Source organism: Pipra filicauda, unplaced genomic scaffold (assembly GCF_003945595.2).
Source record: "Pipra filicauda isolate LSUMZ 115617 unplaced genomic scaffold, ASM394559v2 scaffold23_size5868930_pilon, whole genome shotgun sequence".
NCBI lineage: Eukaryota > Metazoa > Chordata > Aves > Passeriformes > Pipridae > Pipra > Pipra filicauda.
Window position 1 is genome coordinate 4,766,374 of NW_024104354.1, and position 27,884 is coordinate 4,794,257.

The 27,884-nt window shown below is 40.6% G+C and overlaps 1 protein-coding gene across 3 annotated transcripts in view; it reads right to left on the reverse strand.

The window, feature by feature from the left end:
* Positions 1–7,682: 7,682 nt before the first annotated feature.
* RSPO3 (R-spondin 3) overlaps positions 7,683–27,884 on the reverse strand; it is a 63,477-nt gene continuing 43,275 nt past the window's right edge. For all 3 annotated transcript variants that reach the window (XM_027751420.2, XM_027751429.2, XM_039381783.1), the window contains exon 5: positions 7,683–8,764. In XM_027751420.2, the coding sequence (XP_027607221.2) occupies positions 8,571–8,764 (194 nt within the window). In that variant the 3' untranslated portion in view covers positions 7,683–8,570. The remainder of the gene's footprint in view (positions 8,765–27,884) is intronic.

Consider the following 27,884-nt stretch of genomic DNA (forward strand, 5'->3'; position numbering starts at 1 on the left):
TTTGGAAAAGAATAGGAAAGATGTTATTTTTGCTAAATGAATGAATTTGGGAGCTACAAATGCAAACACTGCATATCCTGAGAAAGGGTAAAATTATAAACTGGCTACAGATAGCATGGAAGTGATATATTAATTTTAGTGCTTTTTTTTTTTTTTAGTGTTTTCTGATTTTGTGGATTTTGTTTGTTTGGTTTGGGTTTGGGTTTTTTGCTACCTGCCCTCAGTGAGTTATGTTGTTTATTATACCCAGACAGGGAGAAATTTGTACAGATAAAAAATTCTTTATTTCTGTTTCTTTCCAGTGATTCTTGTTTGTGGCCATATCCCTCTTATCCTTGGCAGTGTTGCTGTACGCCTATTATCTGCTTCATAGGTAGGTAGGTAGGTAGGTGTGGAAACATTTTTCTGAAGCTTATTTTTTTGAGCTTTGATCATTCTCAGTTTTTGCCTGAACTATTTCTAGTTATACCACTTATTTCTTGAACTATGGTGCCTTAATGGGACATTGTACTTCAGCTGACAATTCTGGCACTACTGAGTAGAACAAAAGAATTTTTTCATATATATTACAGACTATATTTCTGCATGTGTGTCCCAGTATGATGTTTACTTTCTTTGTGATATCATGACACTGTTTACATTCAGCTGTGAATTACCACTGCTACCTAAGGGTTTTTTCTTCTTACTCTCTGAATTTGTATGCTCCTACCTTCATGTGGTGCTCTGCATTTTCCACTTTGATTTTCATCTTCCTGCTTTGCAGAAGCTCACAGGAACCTTCTCAGCTTTTGGCTGCAGCCTTCTGAGAGACTTGTTCTTGTGTCTAGCTGAGGAAAGAGACTGCAGGAGCTTCAGATCAGCTTCAGCAGAGCTCGTGCAAGGGAACACGTCTTTGTGGTGACAGATTTATATGCAATTATAAGTCACTGTTATTGCTTGCACATAAAATGATATGGAAAGACACTGACTACAGATCTGTGTCACTGTATTAAAAAATCAAGTTAAAAGCTGTTTAAGAAAATACACAGTGGTGTCAATGCATCCTCTAAGTAATCCACTAATTCTTTGCATTGCCTGTTGTCTTATAGCAAGCATGGAATGCCCACTTTTCAAATTAATATTGAGATTCCTTATGATACTGTCAACTGTTTTTCAAAACATGGCAATTATTGCTCTCCCATGGGGGGAGATAGCTGAATGATGAGGAGGATGCTTCTGCCTTCTCGTAGAAATAAATAATACAATGTATGGTGCTGCTAGTGTGATTTTTTATGAAGTAGCATTTCAGTAAAACTTGTTACAAAACACACTAAGTATGATTTATAGGCACGAAATTATGACTGTCCAGCATTCCTGAGCAATGAATTATTTATTCTTGTAGTCAGAAGACAGAGCTTTCTATATTGAAAAATAGTTGATACCTCTTTAATTACAGCCTAGGTACAATGTGTACATTGTGCTTTTTAACCACCCACTGACAGACACTAAAGTGCAGTGGACCTGCATTTCCTGATGTATGAAATTGCTCCTAGGATTCTGCAGGACTCATGAGAAAATTGCAAAGAATTCTTACTTATCCCTTAGCAAGTCTGTCTCGGCTGAATAAAACTTCTAAGTCTTTCTAAAAGCTTCATTCTTAAGATCTTGTGTTTAGATGGCCCCCTAATGGTGCACCAGAATCTCAGCTTAAGGCATCCAGCTGACTTTCAAATACTTGCTTTTAATTATCATTCTTTTCTTTCCCCTGGGGTTAATTTTGAAAATGTAAGTCTCAGGATGCATGTGCTTAAGAAATTGTCTTGTGTTGACATTTCTCCAGTGTATAAAAAAGCAAAACAAACCAAAACAAGAATTTGATAGCTCAAGCAATATTTCCACTGCTGTAAGAATACTTGTTTCTCTTTTTCTTTCCCTCTAAGAAGCAAGCACACTATGTGTAGACTTCAGTAATGCATTTGGCACAGCAAAAGTAAAGTTGTAGGAAACAGGTTGTGAAAAGAAACCACAGATGCGAGATGCTAATTAAGTTGTTTGATGTGCTACTGGAGCTCAGATAATGCCAACAAGGTAAAAGGAATCATAAAGAGTAGAATATGCACTCGTGCTTAAGATGATCTGGAAAGCTATCACCAAAAGATACTCCGAAGAGTATTCGTCAGGATGGAAAATAGCAAGTGGCTCAGTCCTCACTATTCATTAACTATAATGTAAACAATTTAATTAACATTCAGGAAGACTGTTCATTTATTACAAATCCCATTAGGAAGTGAGCTGAGTATCTGCAGTGAGGAGAACAATACAGAAATAACACAATATATTGTGTACAGGCCAAACCTGTAGCTCATGGGGTCTGCCTCTACTCTTGGGATTCAATGCAAGGATGACTACAAGAGACTAAAATGTGTGAATGATCTCCCATAGGCTTTCAAGCTGTTTTAAACTATAATTGTGGTTCATCTAATATCCTCATTCTTTTAGAGGGGTTTGATCCAAAATGCAGTCTCCACCAATCCTTCCATCCCTGACCCCAGTGCACATACACACGCATGAGACATCTAAATTATGCAATCTTGTTCTCAGCAGAACTGGGTTGGTTATCCTACATATGGCATATCTATGGAACAGAAGGCAAGGGTTGGTGGGTAGAAATGTGTTTTAGAAAGAAGTAACTAGAATCTGGAAAAAATAGAAGCTTATCACAACTCTGTAAATAGTCAAAATCACTCTTCAATGGAAGGGACACACTAGAAGAGTAGTAATATCTCAGATATTATTAGTGGATAGAGTGACAACAGGACATAAGCATCTGACATGGGAGACATCATCACCAAACATGACAGAATTGTGCATTTTGGCCACTGTTCAAGAAATTTCTTGATTTAAAAGCAGAGTGACACCTCCTTGCTTGCTGTTTGGTCTCTGGCTTTCAAAATCAGATGCTTTTTTATCAGGTAGATTAACAGTGGGAGGAAACAGGTGGTAAAAGGATGACCACGGGTTTATCTATTATTTTGAACATTACTTTTCCAATAACTAACAGGGGTACACTGATATCTGTCAGTGTCATGTGGACATAGTTTACCCATTTTTAGTCCCCTTCTGCTGTCTGAAACTGTAAATCCCATTTCCAGAGAACAGAATTATTAGAGTACCTATATGACATTGTGTTGTCATTTACTCACTGGAGGTTTCTTTTATGAATAAAGCATCACTGTGAAAAATAGCTTGCTTTACCATTGTGCTGGTTTAAAAGAAATGAACCCAACTCAAAAGATTACAAGTCAGAGGTACAATTTACTAAAAAAGATTACGATAAACACAATGATACAAAGAAAATTGGTTTTAACCCCCAAAGACAGATGTATAACCCAGCACCCTGGGACAAGAACAGAACGGTATTTGTTGGCCCTATGCTGAGCACCACGGGGGCCCCCTGGTTGCAAAGTAAAATGAAAGGAAAACCTACTGGTCTGGGTGATGGTCACAGTCCTGTTGAAGTAATGATCAGTCTTGTCGAGAGTGGCAGTTGCAGTCCTGTCAAAGTTCTGGTCCTCCTCTGGATCCAAGGAGTGGTACTAGAAGGCCCAAAACCCCAAGACTGGATGTACTCAGGTTCACGTGGGAATGCCAGTACCTCCCCCAGGGCAGGGAGTTTCACAATGGGTGATTTAATTCTGTGAGTCATGGGATATTTTTGGAGTCTTTGATGGTCTAGACTTGCAGCTGCCTATTATGCCAGTCCAGTATGGCCCATTAGCAAAGATGACCCCTCAGGCTGGTTTAAAAGGTACTAATGACTCCCTGGAGGGGAGTTAAGTCACTGGTGTGAAGGCAAAGAAACACTTCTCACAGAGTTTTTAATACCCAGCTTGTAGCCCAAGGTGTCAGATGTGCCCTGGGCAGCTGCTGCAAATGATCCATTATTAACAGTCGATCAGAAATTACATAGAGGGTGTAAAATACACAGTTTTGGTTATACCCACATAGTGATAAACTGGTCCCAGCCCCTGTAACCAGGACAACCATTTTCAATTGTGCTTTTGCTGTAAGATGTTTTTCAGTTTCTACCATCGATCAACTTTGACGGAAGAGTAAAACAATGTGTCATTTCTTATAAAGAAGGAACATACTTCTGAGCAGATTAGGTTGATTTCCCACATTTACCTTTTTCATAGCAGCTTGTTTTATGGACTGATGTATATTAAAACAGTACATTGAAATATAGTGAGGATCAAACCATTTGTAAAACCAGATATTTTGAGCTATAGCATAAAGCAGAAAGGGGAACTGCCCTTCTGTTTTTCAGTCACAGAACAACCCTTAAAATCACAAAAGCGGTTCCTTAATCTCATGCTCTGGGAACACACCTGTTTCACTAGTGCAAGGTATTGGTTGCTGTACTGGGTCCCCTGGATAACGTCTTCATGAACATCTGTAGAACTTTAATGATCTGTTTAGCCATTGGTATACTGGAGTAGACTATAAATGAGTAGAGATTATTTCATGCATAGATTAAATAATAATGACAGTATGTTTTTCAGCTTTTGCTTATCTGCAGCCAGCCGGCCTGCTGTTCCCTTCTCTGCATTAATTTATTTCATCTCTGGTTTCCCTCTATAGGCATACGGAGAACTAAATTAACTGAAACCCATTGGTTTAATTCTGAGATCATTTATCCTAGTGCTTTATTACCTTTATACAAGAAAATGTGGTTGCTGTTGCTAGTTTAATTTTGTTTACATCACCCTTTTAAAGGTGGCAGACCAGCTGACAACTCTTTCCCATCCTGTCCTTGTTATATTGCCTCCTATTCTTGTGGTACCTGCAGACTTTGTTCTGCCTCCACAGTAGTGACTACAGAAAAAGTCATGCTGCCAATTTTATCCAAGAGAGACTGTTACCCTACCCTCCTCTGCCCAGGCAAACATGATCACAAGCAAGTCTGGTAGCAAGACAGTTTTGCTTTACTTCATAGCCTTCATAAGAAGAACCAACTGAAGTAAGATAAGCAGGGAAAAAGTGTGAAGAGAGGGAAGAAAATTCAGAAAGAGACTCAGAAATCAAATACAACTCAGGCAACAGATCTGTCAGTGATCTGTCAGGTGGATCAGAAGTAGGAGAAGAATGGTGGTAGTGCAGAAGAAAGAGGACACTTAGGTGGACAGTGGAGAGGATAAGAGGAAGAAGCAAGAAGAGAGGTGAATGTGAGACCACTCTTTTTTTTTTGGGTGACCACAATGACCAGAGCTTCAAAAGTTTGGCTGGTGACAGCAAATTCAGAAAGTATGTGTACCTAACTGAAGAAAAGCCGGTCATAAAGGACAATGATTAATGATCTAAATCCAAATCCACTTACAGTGTCTGTGTGAGTAGTTTAGTAATTGTCAGAGTAATTTAGGTGTATGCATAATGTAAGTGCAGGTGTGTGCACGCATTGGGAAAGTGGAGAGTACTATACCTGTTATAACCTTTCCATAAACAGCCCAGATTGGATGATGTAAGGTTGAACTCGAAACGGAACCACAGAGCTGAAATATATTTTAAAGCTACTCCTTGGAAATATTTAGTAAATTCTAAAAAGTATCACCAGATGGTTAATTTCAAACATCCTTGCTGACATATGGATGATCATTCTCAGACAGCTTTATATCTAAAAGATATTTAACTAATGTTTCTCAGGCAAGATTCACTTTCAACCAGCCTTCTGCAGGAGTGCAGAGGGTTGATTTTTAGGAAATTAATGACTGACTTATGTATGAGGGATTGATATCGACATTGTCAGTACTTTGAAATACTCTATAGAACACTATCAACAAACATTTCATCTGCCCATGAAAACCCAGAAATTTCTGTGTCAAGCCAATCAATAGGTACTCTTGTTTCTCAAATACAATTAGCATTCCAGATCTGAAAGGGCAGGCTTAAACCCACTAGGAATATCACAACTAAGTTGGGAGAGGAAGATGTAAGGGACAGATGGATTATTACAATGGTGAACAAACATACTGACTTAACTTCTCTTTAAATTATACTAATTTATTGAAAAATATTAGGAAAAAATCTAACTCCTCCATTAACAAGAGTCCATATGGGAGAATTATTTGAGGATGTGTAACTGCAGACTGTGCTTACTGTGTAAAGGTGCAAGGTCTTTGCTGTGCAAGCTTTGTGCTAAGTAACAGCAATGAAGTAACAGATCTGAGCCTGAAAATGTGACCAAGCCCTTGCTGTTGGACTTAGGAAAGACTGAAGCTGCAGCTGATGCTTGCAGAATGTCACTGTGAAGAGTGGCTCCCACGATCAGCTGTTATGTCATCCTGTGCAGATGTTTTTGTTTGAATTTGTGCAAGTTCATGTGAACCATGTGAACTAAATGCAGTGCTGTCTCTACAAATAACAATGCACAGCAGTTAAGTACAAGTGTCATGGTAAATTCATGCTGCATCAGAAAGTTAAGCCTTCAATAAGTTTCAGAGCCTAAAACCACAGAAGCAAAAAATAAATGATAGTGACTCATGAGGGCTATAGAGGAATTCTTCTGAATTAATAACAATATTCATGTGCTGCTTTCCTGTCAGCACATCAACCGCAAGTATCCAGAGGCTGTTAGTAGAGTATACAAGACAAGACCTTCATTGTGGGGGATGGCTGGTGATGATGAGTGTCCCATTCTACTGATGGGTCCTTCTGCTGCCACTTTGCTACAGGATACAGCAAAATCTCTCATTTATTTAGTGCATTGGTCAGCCTGGCAACTCAGCTGTGGTGGCTCAGAATACAGCTGCTGGGACAAATTCAGTGAAGGGTTCAGCAGTTCAGCACTTAAACTGTTTATGATACCTTAACATTGGATTCCCTTATTCAGAGCTTCAGTAACATGGAGCCAGGGGAGAGAACAAGCTACAGCTTGGTCAGACAGGTCTGAAGCCTGGGACATAACAGTTGGTGTTTGCATTTTTCTATCTCTTTGTTACTGATTACAATTCCTCAAGCAGCTTAACTGTCAGAAATAGCACCTGATTTGTTTTTATCTAATGGCCCTAACTGATATTTATTATTTAATTTCAGACATGTTCTTTAATAATTAACACACCATGAATTTGGCTGATAATTAATGTCCGTTCAATTTAGCTCCCATTTGAAGAAAAGTTGTTCATAATTCTCAGACAATTGCTTAAAATTAACTCTTAAGGTTTTGAGGTATTTTGTAACTGGGAAGCAATTGTCAGAGAAGAAGTTTCACATAGATTTAGTCACAGTTACTTGTACTACTCAATCAGGTCTTCTCCAGTAAGGAGACACATTCTGTGAGGTATGTAGGTTCCTCAACATATTTCTGTAAAGGGTAAATCCGTTTCTGAGCAGTGAGTCAGTATAATAGCGTAGCCTGTGCTTCACTCATGGGCCACTCTAGCCATGAATATACCCAGAATGCTACCACAGGGTTTGGTTTGTCCTCTCAGAAGTGCAGATTTTCACCTCTGCTGTGTAAGAGAAAAGAACTAGAATAAGAATTTAAGTAAAGTTGGACAGAAGTTCATAATTTCTATAGATTTATTATCATGGATACTCTCTCTAGATACACGTTGTGGATGTAAGTTGTGTCCTCTTCTCTCTGTGAAGCTATGAAATGATTCCCTCCCCCAGTAGAAAAAGTGACACCATCACTGTGAAAAACATACTTACATGATCTACTTTTCTGGTTTTTATTAACTCAACATTGTCTCCTACAAATACGATTTGTCATTCACCAGAAGATTTGAAATGTAGACTTAAGTTACACATAGGTATAAAAAGCATAAAACAGCACACACGGTACCACTGTTTAGACCAGAAAACATTGTGTTGTCCCACAGATATGAGCACTGTTCAAGCTCAGCTCAGTTGCCTTCTGCCTCAGGGATTGAATTGCCTTCTGCCTCAGGGATTCAGTCTTCAAAGCTGCAGATGTTTCTGCTTCTTCTCCCTCAGCTAGTGAAGCCTTGCTGGCTTTCCCCTGATGTTTCTCACCCATGTCTGAAGCACGGACCAGGGAACCACAGGGCAATCCCATCCTGCTCCACTAGAGCTTATAAAACCTTGGGCTCCTACTGGCTCTTCAGAAACATTTTCCTCCTTCTCTTAATATTTATGTACAATATATGAAGGGATACGATTTTTGTCTTTGATTTAGACATATCTCTTGCCTCATACTTAAACAATAACTTGAAAAATATTTTACAAAGAAAAAGAACATCGTTCATCTGAATGTATTTCATTATTATATTGCTATATTTTATACCCTATTATTAATATATACAAAATTTCTTAATTGCCTTTTACAGATGCACGGAAGCATATAATATAACAGTTTTAAAGTATCCCATCTTTAGATTTTGTTTTCCTTGGCTCATGTCAATCTTTAATAAACTATGGTTGCTTGGAGAATATAGGAAGTATTTGGAATGTTGTTTAAAGTTTAATAATAACTGGTAGCATTGTCCATTTACGGCCTGAATGGTTGGAACACCTGTCAGGGCGATCTGGTAGAGATAGCAGCATCATAAAACTTAAACAAACATGGAAGGCTGTTAATGTGCAGTGTCAACAGGTGCCAGGTCCTGTTCTTTATTTGGGGCTTTTCTTTTCTTCGGCTGGGTTTTGTTGTTGTTTTCCCTCTGTTCTCGGTTTTGTCTTCGGGCTGCTCGACCTTTGCTTTCCTGTCTTGTCTCCTTGCTTTCATCTTTGTTGGACTTTTTTCTCTTCTCCTCCCTATTTTTTTTCCCTGAAAAAAATGATGGTACGTTAGAAGGTTTGCTCAGGCTGTTGCAATTTCTGAGTCTCTCGCTTGGCGGAGCTGGACTACGGCAAAGCTCCTGTTAGGAGCTGGACACTAGTATTAGTATTTGGAAGTGCCCAACTCTTCATCAAACCACTAAATTTGGCCATTGGACTAGTACCTCCCATCAATCTGACTGAGCAAAGAGCTGAGAGCTCCTTGGGTAGTCCCAGTGCTTTAGAGCTGGTATAAGTATCTCACACAGGCCTGCCTCCCACAGTCAGGAGCATAACTCCGAAAAAACACCACTGGCTAGTTTGTGGACATCAACGGTTGAAGCTAGATAGCATGAAAGTTAGCAATTTTGTGACTTCCCTTCACTGTCAAAACTCAGCATCTGTGCCTCTCCCCTGCCTTAACCTCCGCTACACCCACATCCCAGGGGATGTTTGTTATTGCAACATAAATCCCATGAGAAAGTGTCAGCTCCAGCACAGGTATGTGAGTATGTGACTGTCTTTGGACTAAAATGTGGTGTTCCAAGTCTCAAGTCAAGCTTTAGACCATTGTTAGAAAACTAGGTAGTCAAGTACTTTGTTGCTTTTAAATACTGGCAAGCGTGAGATGTTGAGGATCTTGTTACTGCTACAGACCTCTGCAGTAAAGCATCCTGTCCCCTTAGGGACATTAAAACTTTGTATATTGGCTGTGGAGATGACATTACAGAGTGCATTTATGCTTACATGTATTCTTTATACTGAGTGTGGTGCGGCACCAGAACAGGTTGCCCACAGAAGTTGTGGATACCTCATCACTGGAAATGTTCAAGGTCAGGCTTTGAGCAATCTGATCTAGCAAAAGATGTGCCTACCCACAGCAGGGAGTGGTTGGAACTAGATGATGTTCAAAGGTCCTGTCCAACCCAAACATTTCTGTACTTCTATGATTCTATTCCTCCTATTTTCTTTACAAACCAATGCAGGAATGACATTGGATTGAACTTGTATGTACACACAAGCCTAAAAGAGATTTGTTTGTTTGTTTGTTTTTTTAATGTGTGGAACTGGTTTATCTACTGTGCTATGCAGCTGAAATTCACCTCTGGTTAGACAGATCCCAGTAATATCTTCAAAGGCAAGCTTGCTTGAGACTTTCATGGCAGAATGTCGTACTGACCCATACGCCTCCTTACATGGAGAAATTTCTAGACAAGTATTGAAAAGGTTCTGGCCAAACTCTCTTTTATGATATCCTAATAATGATACTCTGAAAAGAATCTATCCCTCTTTGTTACATAAAAAAATACTTTTTACTTTTAAATATCAACAGACATAATCCAGGCTTTCCTACACCGATGTTGGGCAAGTTACTCAAATCTGGTGATAGATATTCCTGTTGAGGGTGCTGAATGCAGGGAATTGTGCCCATTCCAGCCTCAAAACCAAAGCTTTTTTGATTTGATTTTTTGATGCCTTTTTGGGCTCTATGGGAATATGTTACAATGGAGGAGTAGGTGCAGGGGCAGTGGCTTTGTTCTAAGAACAGATAACCATCCAAGGAAGTACTAGTCAGGTAAAGGGAGAGAGATTCAGAGGAGGTAAAGAGAAGGCAGAAAGCAAAGAGCAAGACTAAGATGTGAGAATATGCTGTATCCTCTTCTTGTTGTGTAGGTCTGTGGGATTATTTTACAGCTCATCCATTCCTTACCACCACTGGGATCAGAGAGCAAGGGAAGGTTTAGATGCACACGCTAAGTCAAATAGGGACAAATATCTGCTTTTATTTTCTGTTGTTTCTGAAACATGCAGTAAGGCTTTAAATGTAAAATGGCATCTTAGATTTTAGGGAACCAGTCAGAGATTACCTGAATATACACCCACACCCCTGCAGAATCCCTCTCTTAGTTTGTCAGTGCCATATAAGATGCATAGAGGTGAGCAGGCGAGACCTGCAGAATGGACACAGGAGGTTTAGCGAGAGCTACCAGCCACTGGGAGAACCGGGATTGCTCCATGCAGAAGTGAGCTTGCATCTTACCCAGCTGTAATAACGTCTCTTACTAAGGGATAATAATAAGGGATTTCATTCCAGTGGTTTGTAGATACAGTTGGCCCAAGATAAAATGTTATTTGAATGGAAACTGTCCAGACATTCAGTGTTTGACATTGCTCACTTGGTGATTAGCCAAAATCATTCAGCTGTGACTTCCCAGCCACAATTCTCTAAGTGCGTTAGACTGACATGTAATGGTTTCCCTTTCAGTCATGGACCAGGATGTATATATTTATATGTATGTATGTGAGTATACTAAGAATATATATACTATATCTCTAGCTAGAGACTTACCTAGGCATGGCTTCGCTGTTGATGTTTTAATCACTGGTGTCTTTAAAAAGGATAAGGAAAACACTTAAAACTGAGTCTTAATTCTCTTCTACTCTGAAGATAGCTAGTTTGGACTCCTCTGTGAAAATTTGTACGTGATTTAATGCTACCACCTCCCTGCTGTTGCCATTTCTGAAAAGATCTGCCCTCAAGGCCTGTGCTGTTCTGGTAATGCAGTAAAGCACAGAAGGTGCATCTTTGCTGGTTCTTCAGTTCCTTTCACTACTATTCTTAAAAATGGGAATTTTTATATGACAGTATAATGTTACTTCCAATCAGTCCTTTGTTCAATTTAGACCCAAGGGAAGATTCTATCAGCAGTTATCTGCTAGAACTGGGGTGTAGCTGGAGCCACATTCTTGTGTACATCTCCCTCCCTGTTCATATCCCTGCTGTCTTCTTCCAAGAGACTTGTTCCTGAATATTTTTTAAATCTTTCTACTACTTGCTGACACCCACTTCGTAGCAGCACATTGATCTGGACACCAGAAGCTGTGGAAATTCATTGGCTATCTGTGAAATGAAAAGTGCAAAAATTACATGGGAAATTATGTTTACAAGCTCATCTCTGAATAAAAGATGATCTCTCAGTACTTAAAGAGAGCTTATAAAAAAAGATGAAGAATGACTCTTTATATGGGAAGATAAATGATAGGACCAGGGAGAGTGGTTTGAAACTAAAAGAGAAGAGATTTAGATTAGATGTTAGGAGGAAATTCTTTGTTGTGAAGGTGGTGAAACATTGAAACAAGTTGCCCAGAGAAACTGTGAACACCCCACCCCTGAAAGTTAGATGGGGCTTTGAGCACCCTGGTCTAGTGGAAGGTGTCCCTGTTCATGGCAGCGAAGTTGGAGGTGGATGATCTTTAAGCCTCTTCCAACCCAAATCATTCTATGATTCTATGAACTACTTTGCCTTTGAAGAAGAAGACAAGGAAAGGCCGGCATGGGTTTAAACATGTAACATATTATGCAAATATATATATATGTATATGCATAAATCTGTACGCCTGTGTATGTATCAGTGCCTTTTCCCTCGGCCACGCTGCCGCTAGGGAGTCTCCCGCTGGGAGCAGTGCCTGTGCCGCCCGCGCGGGGGCGCCGCGGGACCGCGCCAGGAGCGGGGCCGCGGGTGGGGGCGGTGGCGGCGGCCGGGGCGCAGCCTGAGGTCGCGCCCGCCCTCGCGTCCAGCTCTCGGGAGCCAGCGAGGAGCGCTTCCCGCCCCGTGCCCTTCCTCCGCGCTGGCTCTGCCGTTGCACCGTCTGTCTTTGCTTTACGTCGCCTGCGGGTGAACTTTTTTTTAGTCGGCTAGGAAGGGGATGTTAAAAAACGGCGGCGTGTTCTGCCACAGCATGGGAATATCTTACTTTTCGGGTGGGTTACAGAATTCTTACAGTGATGCACTAACACTACTGTTGTCTGTTTCTTCTTATGGATTCAATAAACCCTTTCAAAACATTTAGATAAATAATAAAAAATTAGGATAAGTCTTTTTAGACAGGAGATAATGAAACATTTTCCAAGAGAATGTTATACTTATGAAGATGTGGATTCATGAGATTCTAATACTTCTCTGATACTATGTACTACAGCTATTGTATAACAAATATAAAATACTTCCAATATATATTACAACAAAGTAATTATTTGGCATTAAAATAGCTTTTATTCCAGAACCGAAATTTTGTACAGACAACTGTACTGGACGAATTAGTCTGCAGGGACTGTCCAAAGAGTTTTCTGGTGCATAGGAGATACTTTGCTGCTTCTAATAGTAGCAAATTTGTATATTGAAGAAAATGTAGAGACTTGCTATAACTTTGAGAAATGCAGTAGTTCAAATTAAATGCAGACATGAAATTAATTCAGGTGACACTATAATTACATGTCAAATCAGATTCAAGGTGCTGAATTCTTGTTAATCTAATTTATAGCCCCTGGTCAAATAAACTCCTGCATCTGTATTTATGCAATACACGCCTGAATACATCAATAAGTATGCAAACTAAGGTATTTCAGAGAAGCCTTTTTATTATCTCGTCAGATGTGGTGTTTCCACTAGATCTATAGCTGTATTTTATGGATAATAGGGAGGAGGTGTTGGTCATGACTTGGGAGACCTTGGTACTCAAGATCACTATGTGAAAGAGATTTACTTAGAAAATCATGACTGGTGTGGACTAACTACAACAGATGAGAGATTTCATCTACTTTAGGCATTGTCACTTAGTCCCACCTATTGTATTCAACTGTAATTATTACAGGGAACTCAGTGCAGCATATTTGTTCACTTCTCCCTTCTGTGGGCACTGGAACCCCAAACCACCATAGGAAGGCATAAAATCTAACTGTGCAAACTGTTTCGCTTTGATGGAGGGGGTGTTACAGGGTAGGTCTCATGGAAAACCCAGAGGGATGAGAATCTGGCATCAGACATTTGGGATGATTGCATCACTCCCATGAAGAAATTTGGCCTGGGAGAGCAGAAGGGGCGAGAGGAGTCATGGAACTGTGCCTGTTGGGGTTGCAGGCACTGATGTAATAGTCCCCGCTCTGGAAGGGTACTGGTGCCTGTCACCACAGACCACAAAAGCCTCCCCACTACACTGTAATAAGCTGAAGAGCTGTAACAAAAGACCACGAGCCACTGCTGTAATGGGACATAGTGTTCTTGCATACCCTTCACAGCCTTGACTCACCTCTTGGCGCTTTCCTGGCTGTAGGAGCACTGTCAGCACTGGTGCTCCAGTACCAGTGCCCCAACCCCTCTGTACCCCACAGGGTACAAGGACAAAGCTTGAGGGTTAAGTGCCACCATGCTGTGTCGCTCTCCTTCCCACCTGTCCATACCCTTCTCAGAGACATTTTTAGTCCTCTTACACTAAAAGTCCGTCACACTTTCATCATGACGTGACCTTGACAACAACAGCACGGCATGTGCTGAGCAATGATTCCAGGAAGATGAGCGTGCCTTAAGCTCTAAACTCACTATAGCTCTGTCTACAATACAGTCATGGCATATTATGCAAATGAGTGGATCATTCTCGTTTTCAAAAAAAAATGACACTTTTTTTTTTTCTGGAACACAGCCTGTAGCATGTACTCACACTACTTGCTAGAATAACAAGCCTCCAAATGCCCATCTGCCCAGTGATACAATGGACATTCTGCTTTCATTCCCAAGTCACAAGTGGCTGATTAATTTGTTAAATCTTTTTGAAGTTTAAACAGCATAACTTTCTTAACACCAATCTTTTTGTTTATTCCTAGCTACTGGGGCCCTATTTTATAATCACTAGATTTTCAGGTAACCAAAGTGGTGAGGATCAAAAACTTCAGAACAACCTAAGTGCATTTCTTGGCCTTACTTTCTCCCGAAGACACTCGAACTACTGAAGAGAATATAGGTAAAAATTTTAACAGAGCTAAAGTCAAAAGGCATTCAAGGAGCAATTAACTTGGCCAAACCTATGCTCTCCTGCTGTTGAGATGCATGCAGGCTATCATCATGCTGAACAATGGCTTCCCATACCAGTCCAGATGGATACAGAACTTAAAGCATGTATCATATCCACAGTTCTATGTGGTGATCTTAGAAAATTCAAGATACCTGAACAAGCTCAACAAGAGGGCCAATGGGAATCTCATGAGGTTTAACAAAATCAAGAGCAAGGTGCTGCACCTGGGTTGGGGCAACCCTCAGTGTCAATACAGGCTGGAGAATGAAAGATGGAGAGAAGCCCTGCTGAGAAGGACTTGGGAGTGCTGGTGGATGAAAGACTGGACATGAGCTGGCAATGTGCACTTGCATCCCAGAAAGCCAGTTGTATCCTGGGCTTCATCAAAAGCAGTGTGGCCAGCAGGTTGAGGGAGGAGATTCTGTCCCTCTACTTAAACTCTTATAAGACCCCATCTGGAGCACTGCATCCAACTTGGAGTCCTAGGCACAGGAAGGATATCGACCTGTTGGAGTGAGTCCAGAGGAGGCCCACCAAGATGATTAGAGGGATGGAGCAGCTCTCCTGTGAGGAAAAGCTGAGAGAATTCAGATTGTTCAGCCTGGAAAACAGAAGGCTTCAGGGTAACATAACCGTGGCCTTCTGCTACCTGAAGGGAGCCTACAATAAAGATGGAAAGAGACTTTTTACAAGGTCATGTAGTGGCAGAACAATGCAGAATGGCTTTAAACTGAAAGACAGTAGGTTTAGATTAGATATTAGGAAGAAATTCTGGAACAGGTTTCCCAGAGAAGCTGTGGATGCCCCATCCCTGGAAGTGTTCGAGGCCATGTTGGATGGGGCTTTGAGCAACCTGATCTAGTGGAAGATGTCCCTGCCCAAGGCAGAGGGGTTGGAATTAGATGATCTTTAAGGTGCCTTCCAACCCAAACCATTCTGTGATTCTATGATTCTATACCTCAAATGCTATCAACACTTATGCTTGAGCAACTGCGTTAGGGGACTTGGTGACTAACTTGTACTTACATGTTCTACCTCCTTTTAAAAATGGAAATGCTTCTCTAGATGTAGACTTCAGATGTCTTTGTATGAGACTTGTGATCCTTGAGGTTCACTTGCCTCTGAAAATAGAATCTGGACTACTAGACTGCATTCACTTGAAAAATATTCTTATTTACATTGTGTGTGCTAGCTTGTTCTTGCAAGAAGAGAACAGTGCTGAAACGGGCACATTAGTGGGAATGAGAATGTTGTTTCCAATTACAGAAATAGCTCAGGCCTGTGCCACAACCATTTGCAGAAAGCGGGCAGAGAGGAATGGGAGGAGACTGAGCAGATTAGCTACGCCAAGACAGGAGACGTCAGGTTTTGCTGCTGTAGGAGATAAGTATAAAGTTGTATCCTGTTAGGTGCATGGGCAGTCAGAAGAGATCTTTTTTTATGTAGGCTGCTTGGGAAATGACACTGCTATGCTCATGAGCTCATAAGCAAGGCTTATGAATAGTCCCTGGCGTGTGATGACGTCTTTGCAAACAGGTTGGTTCTGCCTTTCCCGTGCCATAGAAAAGACATTGCCAGTGCCTGAAAATAGAAGAATATCTGCCAGTCAAAGAAGCAGCCAGAGGAGGAGGATTGGTATAATGAGTTCTGTTTGCTGTTTCCTCCTCACTTGTCTGTTGGGACTGAGGGAATTTGTTAGCAGCCTTGTTTTAATCAGGACTAATGTTCTAACAACAGCAATTTTGTAATTACATAACAGTTTTCATCTTATAAGAACCCACAGCTTATAAAGGTTGAACACAGCTTCCAAAGAGAGGAAAGTAATGGCTATTTAACAGAGCAGAAAATCACTCCCCATTGCTTTGGACAGGAAGTGACATACGCCGTGCTGGTATTTACGAAACTGGTATTTTCTGCCTTGAGACTTTTAACAGTGACTTCTGAATGGGATTTGGTTTTTACAGTTCTCCTAAAAGTGGTGAAAAGGTATGAGTGTCCAAATCCACTTGATAGGCCTCTTTTAAGACTATTAGAATCAGGTGCAAATACAAAGGTTCGGAATAAGAGTGATTGGTACCAAAAGCCCTCACCCTGTCATTAGAGCATCAGAATACTGGGAGGAATCTCTAATAGCTTGTTTTCCTTTAAGGCACCAATAATTCAAGCCCTTCTGTTAACTTGGATTGAGGTCATAAATATAGTCCTTTTTAGAGACTTAGTTCAGCTGGTGCAGGCTTTTGAACAAACCAGAAATAAAAATGTGATGCTGCATTATGTCAGATCTGCATGTTTAGTCTGCTGCTCTAGAAATAATCAAGAAAAGTTATACATGATAAGAGACAGATGCTAATGCCTCAGCAGACATTTGAAGTCTTTCTAGTACAGTAGTAAAAAGGCAAAAACACACACTTGTTTCTTTAGTACTCAGATTTGTGCTTGAAGTGCTCTGAAGCAAGGGATAAATGAGAAAAAATGTTTTCCTTGGCTTTACTTACACTGATTGCCTTAATGTAACCTGCTAATTCAGATGATACTTATAAGACACCAATGTCTGGATGCATCCCTAAGAATGCCCTTTTTCATAAGTGATCATAGCTCAGAGCTGGTCTATACTGATGGTTGAGTACAGATCCTGGAGGGAATTTGCAAGTGCTGACTCCAACACTTGGGCCAGGCCAGCAGTTCCTGCCCTGGTACTACACACCAGGACCAGGGAGCCTGGGCATCTTGCACCATTTCATTTGCTGATATAAGAGCAGTTATACACTCCCCCTAGAACCTCCTCCTTACGTTTCCTTAAACTTCCTGATATGCCAGGAAGGTAGAGGAAGATGAGGAGTCAACAGGATGCAGCTCTGGCCCCTCTCAGTACGGTTCACTTGTCCACTCCTTCTGAGCATGGTTTGTTTGCGTTTCTGCCTGCGGTGACACCTGTGCTGACAGGTAGATGGGAGTCCCTGCGCGTCCCACAGGTAACCCAGGCCAGCCAGATGGCTGGATCAGACTGTCAACAGCAGGTAACATGCAAGGGGACAGCAGCTCCTGATGGATCCACTCATCAAAACCATCAGCACACAGAGCCGGGTGCTATTACTAAAATTCGTCGGAGGCTGGATTCTGCTTTCTGTTGTACTTGCTCAAACACATGGAGGTCACCAAGGTTGGTGTCTGGTGTAAATGAAGGGAGAATTTGCTTTCAAGGATACTTTTCAAATCAAGGTGTTGAAAGTTGACTGTCTCTTTCTGTTTTGTGTCTCCAATGTGTGTGTACTATTTCCGCTGGTCAAAGCACTGATCCTCCCCTCTCAAAGTAGTGCAAATATGTCCAAATACATTTTCATGCTGATTAAAATGACAGGTCAGGTTTCTAAATTTCATACAGATAAGACCATCTAAAGGTCCTCTCTGAAAAAACACGACATGAGATTTCACTTTGACCATCTCCATATGCCTCTGAAAAATTTTTCTCACCTATTGAGAGAATACCTAGCAGTTTACCATGTACAGAGACACTTGTGGAAAAGGACACTGGAGTCACCAAGACTCTTGGGCTGTCTCTGAAAAAGGCTCAGGAAATTTTTATGCCAAAAGGATTCAGAATGTAGCCCTAGGAAGCTCGGGAGGACCAAGTTGTCAAAGGCATATCAGGTTTTCAGGCTGCTGAGTTTTTGTCAGCCTGCCAGGTGGGTTGCCAGAGGTCAACCCAATGGACAAACTGCCAGGATATTAGGCGGAAATCTAAGAAAAAGACAAAATTGTTTCAAAAGCCTGCCTACTTTCTAATGGGACTTGGTCGAAATCAGCAAGTTTCTGGGAAACGTGATGACTAATAATCTGTTATTTTCCATTTATTTGGAAAATTTTTTAAATAAAATATTTAAAATAATATTTCTAAGTAGGTGTCATGGAGGATATGCATGAAAAAAAACTTGAATGTAAATATTTTAACATTGTCTGTAAGTTTTCAATTTAACATGAATCACAGATATGAATTGTTCATGTAAATTTTATCCAGGCTGTCTTGTCTTCTTCTTTTTTTTCCAGAAATGTGATAAGTTTATTCTTTTTAAATCCCTGAGGATGAACTGTGCATTTAGAGCTTTTTGTAGTAACACAGCTTTGCACACTGAAGTGAGCTGCCGGCTTTTTGAGTAGCCTGAAGTGGAATGTGAATGATTACGCCATGTGGCAGCACATCACTGGAGTCCACTTCACTTAGTATACTTTATAAACTGACTGCTACGCCATTTAGCTTGGATATGGATGCGGTCGCATGGCCCAAAGGCTAGAGGAGATGCGGCCCCCATTGAGATGAGAAAGCAGCCTCTCATGACAGAAGGCACCCCAAGTGCTAAGGAAGATCTGTGACTCCTGATCCACCTCACCAGGAGATCTGACCTGTGTCCCATCTCACAGAGCTTCTACCAGCAGTGTGTGATGGCAGCTCGGCAGAACTTGCTGCAGGCATGTTTTATTTCTTTGCTTGGTGCTTGGCTGGTACCTCAAGAGTGTCACAGGAGTGCTGATACATTGGTAACAGTCCTAGGTGTGCCTGTGGTGTGTGTGCAGCGCATACATCAGGGCTGGTTACAAGAGCCAAACTATTGTAATGCAAGAAAGGTTCTAAGGAACCTGAAGCAAAAGTTCAGTGAGTGATATTTTCAGTACAATAATGTATTGCAACACGTCAGGACCTTCTCTAGCCTCTGAAAACTGGGACTGTGGGGACAAGCACTCTCTCTTTCCAGCTGTCTCCTGCCTCCAGATGAAGAAGCCCACTCACATTAATCAGCAAATATATTCATGCTTCTCTTTAAAACTGAGTAACTAATCACTTTCCTGCCTGCTCCTACCTGCTTTAGTCAAAAGGAAAAACTGCTATTTCTACAGATCTGAGCACCACCTGCTTTTGTTAGTGACTTGTTAGGCACTCTTTTATAACATCTGAGACCAACCCTCTAGCCACTAAACCCAATAATATTTTGCAAGGGTTTGGTATGGCATGCTCTGAAACACTTTACAGACTGTCGTACAGAAATGTAGAAATCTCAGGGGCAAGAAAACAGGAAATAGTTGGTGCACACATACTGTAGCAAGATACTAATAAGGAGCAAGATGCTTTGTTCAAGGAATTCAGAACAAATAGACCCTTATTCCAACCTCAGCCAGAAACTCTAAAAAGTAACTTAAAATTGTTCATGTACTTTTGAAAATGCTACCCAAGATGTCTCTTTGTCCAAGAAGTTAATTTATGTGCTCTGAAAGATTGAGTTTCTTTCAGATAGAAAACAGAGATTCCATCAGCCTTAAGCCTGAAGTATTCAGAGGTATTCACAGAGACTCTTCCATCTCCATATTACATCTTCCATTGTGTCATATTTAAACTTGAGAGATTTATCCATTGAAGCTTTAGTTTAATTTAAGATCACTGTGGAAAAAAAATCCAGGAACAAAAAATATGCTGTGTCTGGGAATGTGATCCTTTGTCTCAGTGACAAAAACTTCTTTTCTTTATAATATGGCCTTTATATGACTTCCTCAGGTTCCACAAGTGTAAAACAGAGAGAAGAGACCCTTAATTTTGTTAAGTGCTTTGGGATCTATGCATAAAAACCACTACTGCTGCAAATCAGAGACACTGAAAGGGACAGAGAGTCCTCCTTACTTCAGTTAGTGGTTTGAAGGACCAAATGTCATACTTCAAATAGAGAGCTCAGGATTATTCTTTACAGAAATATTGTTTCCTTGTGCATGCTTAAAGGTAGTAGGGTCTGGATCACCCACTGGCATTCCCTCCCACCACCCACATCATATGAGAAATAAAGTCAGTTCCTCTGGATTTAAACTAAATCCTTCTGGTTTAGCAATGCACATTTCTGCGTAGGCAATAAACATCTGTCGTCTGCCATTCATTAATATTAATTATAAATGGTCACTAGCTCATGGGATCCAAGTCCACCAGCTGAGATTTTTCCAACTTTGACCTTGTTAGGTTTGTATAAAAAGTGTTCAGAAGGGTTCTTCGAAGCTCGAAGCCAGCAATAAGTGCAATTTGCAGAGTACAGCGTTTAGATTATGCACTTAGAACAAGGGCAGTCAGAAGGGGTGATGGGGAGCGGAGAAGGGGAGGGAAGAGGGAAGACAGAGCATGAAACAGAGCTCCTTTAAATGCTTGAGAGTTTTAGACCTTTCTGCAGGCTAATGACAGGGAGAGGCATTGTCCATAATGAAACCAGCCCATCCATTAAACATTACTGTAAATGAAAGGTTGCGTGAATTAAAGGTTGTTCGTCTCATGTTTCAGGAATGTAGCTGTGTTTCATGTCTGAAGCCTGTTTTCCTTTTAAACGGAGTTCTTCAGATGACAAATGAGAGAAAATTTCAGAAAGCAAATGGGCAGAAGTAAATACATGCTTAAGAACAAAGCAGAGACATAACTGTAGCTGTAAATCTTTATACTGAGGCTACTGTTTGCCATAGATATTGGGGAGGATTAGATTAGAATTGAAAAGTTTCATTACTGGGTCATTTTGCTTATAAACCAAAAAAAACAATAGAAAATATGTTCATCAAATCCTGACCTTAATACTACCTGTATATGTTTCATACGGAACGCTGCTTAATTCTTTTGCTACCATTTTGGATTTCAAGGAACTAAAAAGAGAAAATTTAGAAAATACTTTTTCTGAATTTTACATGGCCACCACATTTTTAAATTATAAATCTTGGGGGTTTTTCTCCCTGTTAATTTTTTTACTACTGCAAAATCACTTCAACAAAAATTACTTGAAAATAATATTTGTTTTCACCTGTCCTTATATTAGCTCTCTTTTTTTCAGGCCTAAGCATACAACAGTATGTCCCTCAGGGGCCATATCTTCATCTGCTCTTAAAATATACACACCTTCATTGGCAGAGAGATGCTAGCTCATATCTCTGGTGAATTAGTAAGAAAATCCAGCCCTGTACGCTTCCTATAACTGATACAAAACTGATGAATGCAAAGAGAAACATATCGAGAAACAAACGAAAACGAGCACATATCTCAGCAATGCAAATTACTAAACTGGACAAAATGAAAGGAAAGTTGAATTCAGTTCTTTGACTCAGGCCCAAATAAAAATCTGAGGTTGGTAAAGACAGCAGGAGACCTTATTCTGATGTCAGCGGACAGAGATACTTGGATTCGTGCTCTGTAAATGTGCAGTATGTTGCCTCTCCCTAGGAGTCTTACAGAAGGCAACAGACAAGAAAAAAAATTGTGGAAATTTTGTAGCCATTTTATAAATGTTAATCAAAGCATTATCTAGTTTATTATTAGTCTACGAAGCTGAACTACTATACTTAGGCTATCTCTGGTGGATATTTGTCTAATCTTCTAAAAATCTTCCATGATAGAGGTTCCCACAACCTCCCTCCTGTTCTTTACAATCTCTGATAATAATATGGGATGTCATCGTCTCATTGGGAATGTTGTGAAGCTCCTTTGGACCTTTATAAACAAAAGTTATGGCAGCAAGTATTTAACTTTGTAAGTTTTTCAAATTTATGAAGGTGGAAGAGCTGGGAGGTGGTAGCCTAAGCAGACCAAAGGCTACATCAGGTGTCAGAGCCGGCAGGCAGAGTGAGCTGAGACAAGGAGACTGGTGATGCAGAGACGTGGGTGGGGAAAAGCAAACAGAGCTGACTGGGTGGGGAAGAACAGGCAAATATCCAGAAAGATGAGGAGAAACAACAGCCAAAAAAGGGCTCCTTTGTTTTCGCTTTGTTACAAAGGAATGCTGAAAATCCTTGCTTTACAGTTAGATCCACAGTACTCTGAAGTCAATGGGATTTCAGTGCGTCTTTGATCAGGCCCTTTAAAATAAGGGCAGCTGTAACACAATAATGAATGAGTACCATTGCTGCCCATGATTGCAGTGATATAACAGCATTGCTATACATGGAAGTGTTCCACAGCCCAGGATTTAGCTGATTAAACAGTGCTGAATATCTCGCCATTAGATTCGAAACATCCGCTGCCTGATTTACTCTGTAGCTCAAATACTCCAGATGTTTTGCATTCTTGGACAAAATTTGATAGATGTGCTATCAAACTCCTCCCTTGCATTTGTTCTTTTTTCCAGGATAGACAGGTCAAAGTAGTAAAAAGGTTTAGATCTCCAGGTGGCAAGGGTCAGGTGAGCCCTGCTGTCAGCAGCCACCTCCCTTCACCTTTACTTTTTAGTAATATTGTCCAAAGATGAGAAAACAGCTTGCTGTGGTCTTCTGAAGAGTCAGCAGAAAGCAGTTATCAAGATATCCTGCTGTGGCCCACAGCCTGGAAGAGTCTTATTTTCTCTTCCAGCAGTGACAAACATGTCCCTCCCTCAGAAGGAGCTCCTTAAATCACTAGAAATTAGGGGAAGGACTTTGGAAGCATCAGCTGTGAGATGTGATAGAAGACCAGTGTGGAGAGAAAGATGGGTATGTGAGGATGTTCTGGCAGAGGAGGGAAGGGAGGTGGGGTAAGAGAGAGCGATATGCTCTTTGCACACGGTCTCTGCTCTGTGGTGCTGAGAGGGGAGAGTTTCCTATTTGCTTCTCCTACAAAACTAGTCACAGTTTCCTATTTGCTTCTCCCTGAAACTCAACAATATGAAGTTGCTGAAGGTGAAAGTGCCATGAATAAGTTAAGTACAGCTGTACCAGGGAAGAAGGCCAGAGACTAGGCAGACCCCTGCATGTCTGCACAACATAACTTGTAGTTTGTTTAAGGACTCTGACCTGCAGCAGTGCTCTTCCCCAGTCAAATCTGCTGTGGAGGGAACAGCCCCAGCTAGTTTGGTTGCAAGCCAGAAGGTGGCCCTTGGCCGTGTGGGAAAGGAGCAGACCTCTGCCTGGTCTTTTGCAGGGTAGACACGGATGTGGATTTCACCTTCTAGAGCTGGAGCTCTCAATCTCAGACATTTTTATTGAAGAGGGAAGACTTTAGGCAGGTGCTGGAAATTTGGTGTTGAATGAATATCTGATGGATACTTTGGAAGGGAGAGGAAGAAGGATTCTTGGGTGGTTTGTATTTCTATCTGTTTTTACTACAAAGCTCAGGCATCTAAAATATAGTCAACTAGCCAATTCTGGAGCACAGGGAGGCACCAGAAGGGAAGATCAGAAAGAAAAAGAGCTGATTTCTATCCCTTATTTGGTTTAGGGATCTGAGGAGGACTGCTCTCACATTGTTGACATTTTAATAAAATAATGCAATCAGCTTTTTTCTGATTCGCGTCCCTTACGAGAGCAATTGATTACACACTTCCGTCTCAGCTTTGACACTATTCCTGTTAATACAAGGTTGATACTTTTTATCGTCAGCATTCCGGCACATTTTTTATAGCTTACTTCAGAGGGCCTCAGGTCATCTGAGTGACCTCCCCACTCCAAGTCCCCCAGGACAGAGAGGAAGCAGAATGTGGCGAGAGAGGAGCTAGCAGCCAGAAAGGAGAACATGCTCTGAGGAGCACAGAGACAGTGTCGGCCCAGCACCCTGCAGGGCTACAACTAATTTTGTTACCTGAGGGCACAGCCATTTTCACCTGACTGTTCATCAAGATGCATATTACTCAGTGAGTACAACCTTGGCATGGTACACGCAGTGTCCGCAGTCAAGTGTACCACATGTGCAGAGGTACACAGCAGGTACGTACCACTTGCTTGTGTGGTTCATACATGTCTGTCACAACTGGAAGATGTGATGAGAATTTAATGTTCATACTAGCACAAGCAAAATAAATGTACTTGTAGCAAAACAAAATATTATTATTAATTAGTTCAGATTTTAATGTCTCCCTTTGCAGATAGTAACCTAGTAAAACTTTAAAAAACTACCTGTGATTAAATCTTTTCAATGCTCTGAGGTTAAAAATAACCTTTTCAGCCCTTGATTTGTTGAGTAAGTACATCCTTTAACATTAGCTATTTGAGATTCACAAATCATTTCGACTCATTTCATCTTTATCTCCCCCTCTGAACTCTTCTCACCCAGATTTCTTCTCCAGGTCATGTCCCTGTGTGCTGTCCAGCAGCAGTGGGCAGCCCTGTGCTGTCTATGCCCTGTCTCACTCAGGGTATCCCCAGGATGCCATTTCACTTCATGTTGCAACTAGCAGATTCCTGGTCTCAGCAGCCCTACTCTGGGAGGCTGGAAATGTGTTAAAGTTAAAGAGTCAAAACCCCTGCAAGGAAAGGAAATGAGAAGTCCTCTTGGCAGCAACAAATGGAAAATAAACAACCAAACTCTTCACAAAACAGATTCCTCAATTATAGTAACTCAGGCTTGCAAAGGCCAGAGTTAGGGCCCATTGGCGTATGCAGTATGTAAACACAGGGTTGCAGTAATTAGTTTCATGTTCATTTTGAGGTTTCAGAAGTCCTGTGACCTGCCATGGAGTAGGGTCATTAACCATAACCACACTAGTGACCTTCACACAGGACACACTCTCACAGTTATACGAGAGAACTGTGTACTGTGATGTCTCCCTGGCTCACATGCTCCAGCCCTCTTATTTTAAAGGCCACTGAGCTCTACATGAGGGATAAGATGTGACTTTTGGGACGGGCTGTGATTGGAATATCCTACTTTCCCATATAGGCAATGCTTAGGATTTAAATGCGATTAAGTAAAATTACTAAATACCAGAAATATACAGAATTTCCTCAAATTCTTTTTTTTTTTTAATCAGAAAAATTTGTTTCAAAATAGTATACTGAGGAATTACTGAAGTGTGTGGGCCTCCATTGCACTGGAGGAGACTTTTATCTTTGGTGTGTGGAGTGCATAGGGACAGACTATTCAGAGCTTGTTCTCTGAAAGAAAACCCACCATTGAATAAACAGATGTGCAGCCACTACTAGATGTTTATCAACACAACAAAATGCTGCTCTAACCTTGATTTTGCCAACACTCGGTGAAGTTACTATTGGACATGAGTATTTTTCAACTCTGATTTTTGTTTTACTGTGGCTGATCTATGGATTCCCTGAAACACACTCATCTTGCTTACAGAGTCTGTCTGAGTGCTTTGATTTAGATTTTGCAGTGTTGCAAAGTCATTACCATACAGATGGAGAAAATGTGCCCTTTAATTTAAAAGTTAGCAGTTAAAAGTCCATATCACTCATATTAGGCTGTATTTAAAAATCATTGGAAAGAAACAGGCACTTTCAGGAAGCAAATTATTTTGCACTTCTTAGAATCTGTCTTACAGCATCTTAGGTGCAGTATTAACCCCACCATTAATACGACCCTTGTTTTGACAATAGCAAGCAATTTTTAGCTGTCCAGCCTAAATGGAGTGAACCCCATCATACCCTTGCAAAGCCTACAGAGGCTCAGTGGAGTCCCAGCTTGTCATTCCTAGTCTGATTTCTCAGATGGCAAAATCAATTGCATCCATATAAAATTCAGATTGTGCAGTGTGACAAAAGAACTCAGCAAAATGCACAAGCAACTGTTCCAGAGGCCTGTCAGTCGAGAATTTTTGGGCAAAAAAGGTGTATTGGCACATTAATAAACACATTGATGTGGCACATACTTATGCAAGTCTTAAGTGGCTACACAGAAATTTCTGTGGGTTGTGAAGATCATGAAACTCTGATTTTACATATCAAGTTTTAAAACCTTGAGCAAAAAAGTGGGGAAAGTCATGCTGATTTCAAACGACTTCCTTCACTACTGTACTTTCACCTACATTTTGAAATGTAATGCAACTAACACATCTTTTCTTCTCTTTTAGTAGGGACTATTTTTAATTTGTTTTGCCTGGGATGACTTAGCTGACTGCTAATGAAGTTAATACCCCTCAACAGGATTTGGTGCAGAATTACTGCAGAAACTTTTCTTTGTGAGAAATACTAAAGGGGCAACTTAATTTAGACTCCAGAGCCCTCTGTGCTCCGTTGTTACATGGATCTGTGTGGCATCAGAGTGTGTACATTAGGGTGGGTAACTCAATGATCTTAAATTAAATGAGTGAAATTAATTTATTGACTGGTATTTTAAGTTTGCACTAAGTTAAATTGTTTTCAGCTAAAGTGAATTCTTGATGAATGGCTTGGGATTTTTAGCTGAGTGGTGGTTTTGGAAATCTGATGGTTACCTGATAGGATTCCTTCCTCACAGCATAGCCAACTGAAGACTTTTTCAGACATTACCTGATTATTATGTTGAAAGCATTATGTGGACATATAGCAATAAGGGATGGAGGAACTAGTCCAGAGAAACAAAAGACATGAGTTGAGTCTCAATTCTCTAAGTTATTCAATCAAACCTGCGTTTTTATAGTCACATATATGCAGTACAAGATAGGAGCATTTATTTTAATTTATTTACCCAAAATATATATACTTGCTTATTAAAACTGTTCAGCAATAAATCCTGTTCCCTTAGTTCCCTTCTGTTTGCCAGTCTACACCCAGAATTCAGCTCCTCATCTCAAAGACACTGCTCTCTCTCTTATTCTTGCTGTAATTTAAGAAAAAAAAAAAAAATCACAGCATCATGTCTCTATTCTCCTTACAGCACAAGCCATTAATGGACAAGCTACCTTGCCTCTGGGGGGTTGTAGTCTTTTGAATTTTGACTAAAATTACCCCTCTTCCTCTCATAACAATATCCTGCTTTCAGACTGTACAAGGTGGTAAATTCCTACATTTCATAGTGAAAAAGAAATATGCTTTTCTACATTCATGCCACCATGTCTTCATTTCTAATGCTTGAATTTTTGCCTATCAGGAACAGGAACCTTCATTGGTCTGTGTTTGCACAGATGGGATGCAGTTAACATTGTTTCTGTCCTTTGAACATCTAAACACCACAAACATGCAACTGTGGTTGCTCATTCAATATATGAATGAGCAACAATTGAAATATAATTTTATTTGCTTACAACGATACAGCTGTGTAACTAATGTCATCTATCTATTGGCTTGCATAATACCCAGATTTCTAAGGTGCCTTCCTTGTTCATAACTACTACTAGTTTTGATGAGTTCTTTTAGTCTCTTCAAACTGATCAGAACATGTTCTCTGAAAGCACTTAAAATTGGCTGATCTCTGTGGGGGTTTAGTTGGGACTCCACAGAAAGTCATGTGGTGAATATTCTCTTCTTGGCAGAATTACTCATGAAAACATGCAATTCCTTCCCCACAAATACTTTTGTATGCAGAATATCAGAATTTCAGAATATTTGTCTTTCGGCCAGTAAAAGTCAATCTCACACATTTGCAGACAGCAGTCCAAAGGGAC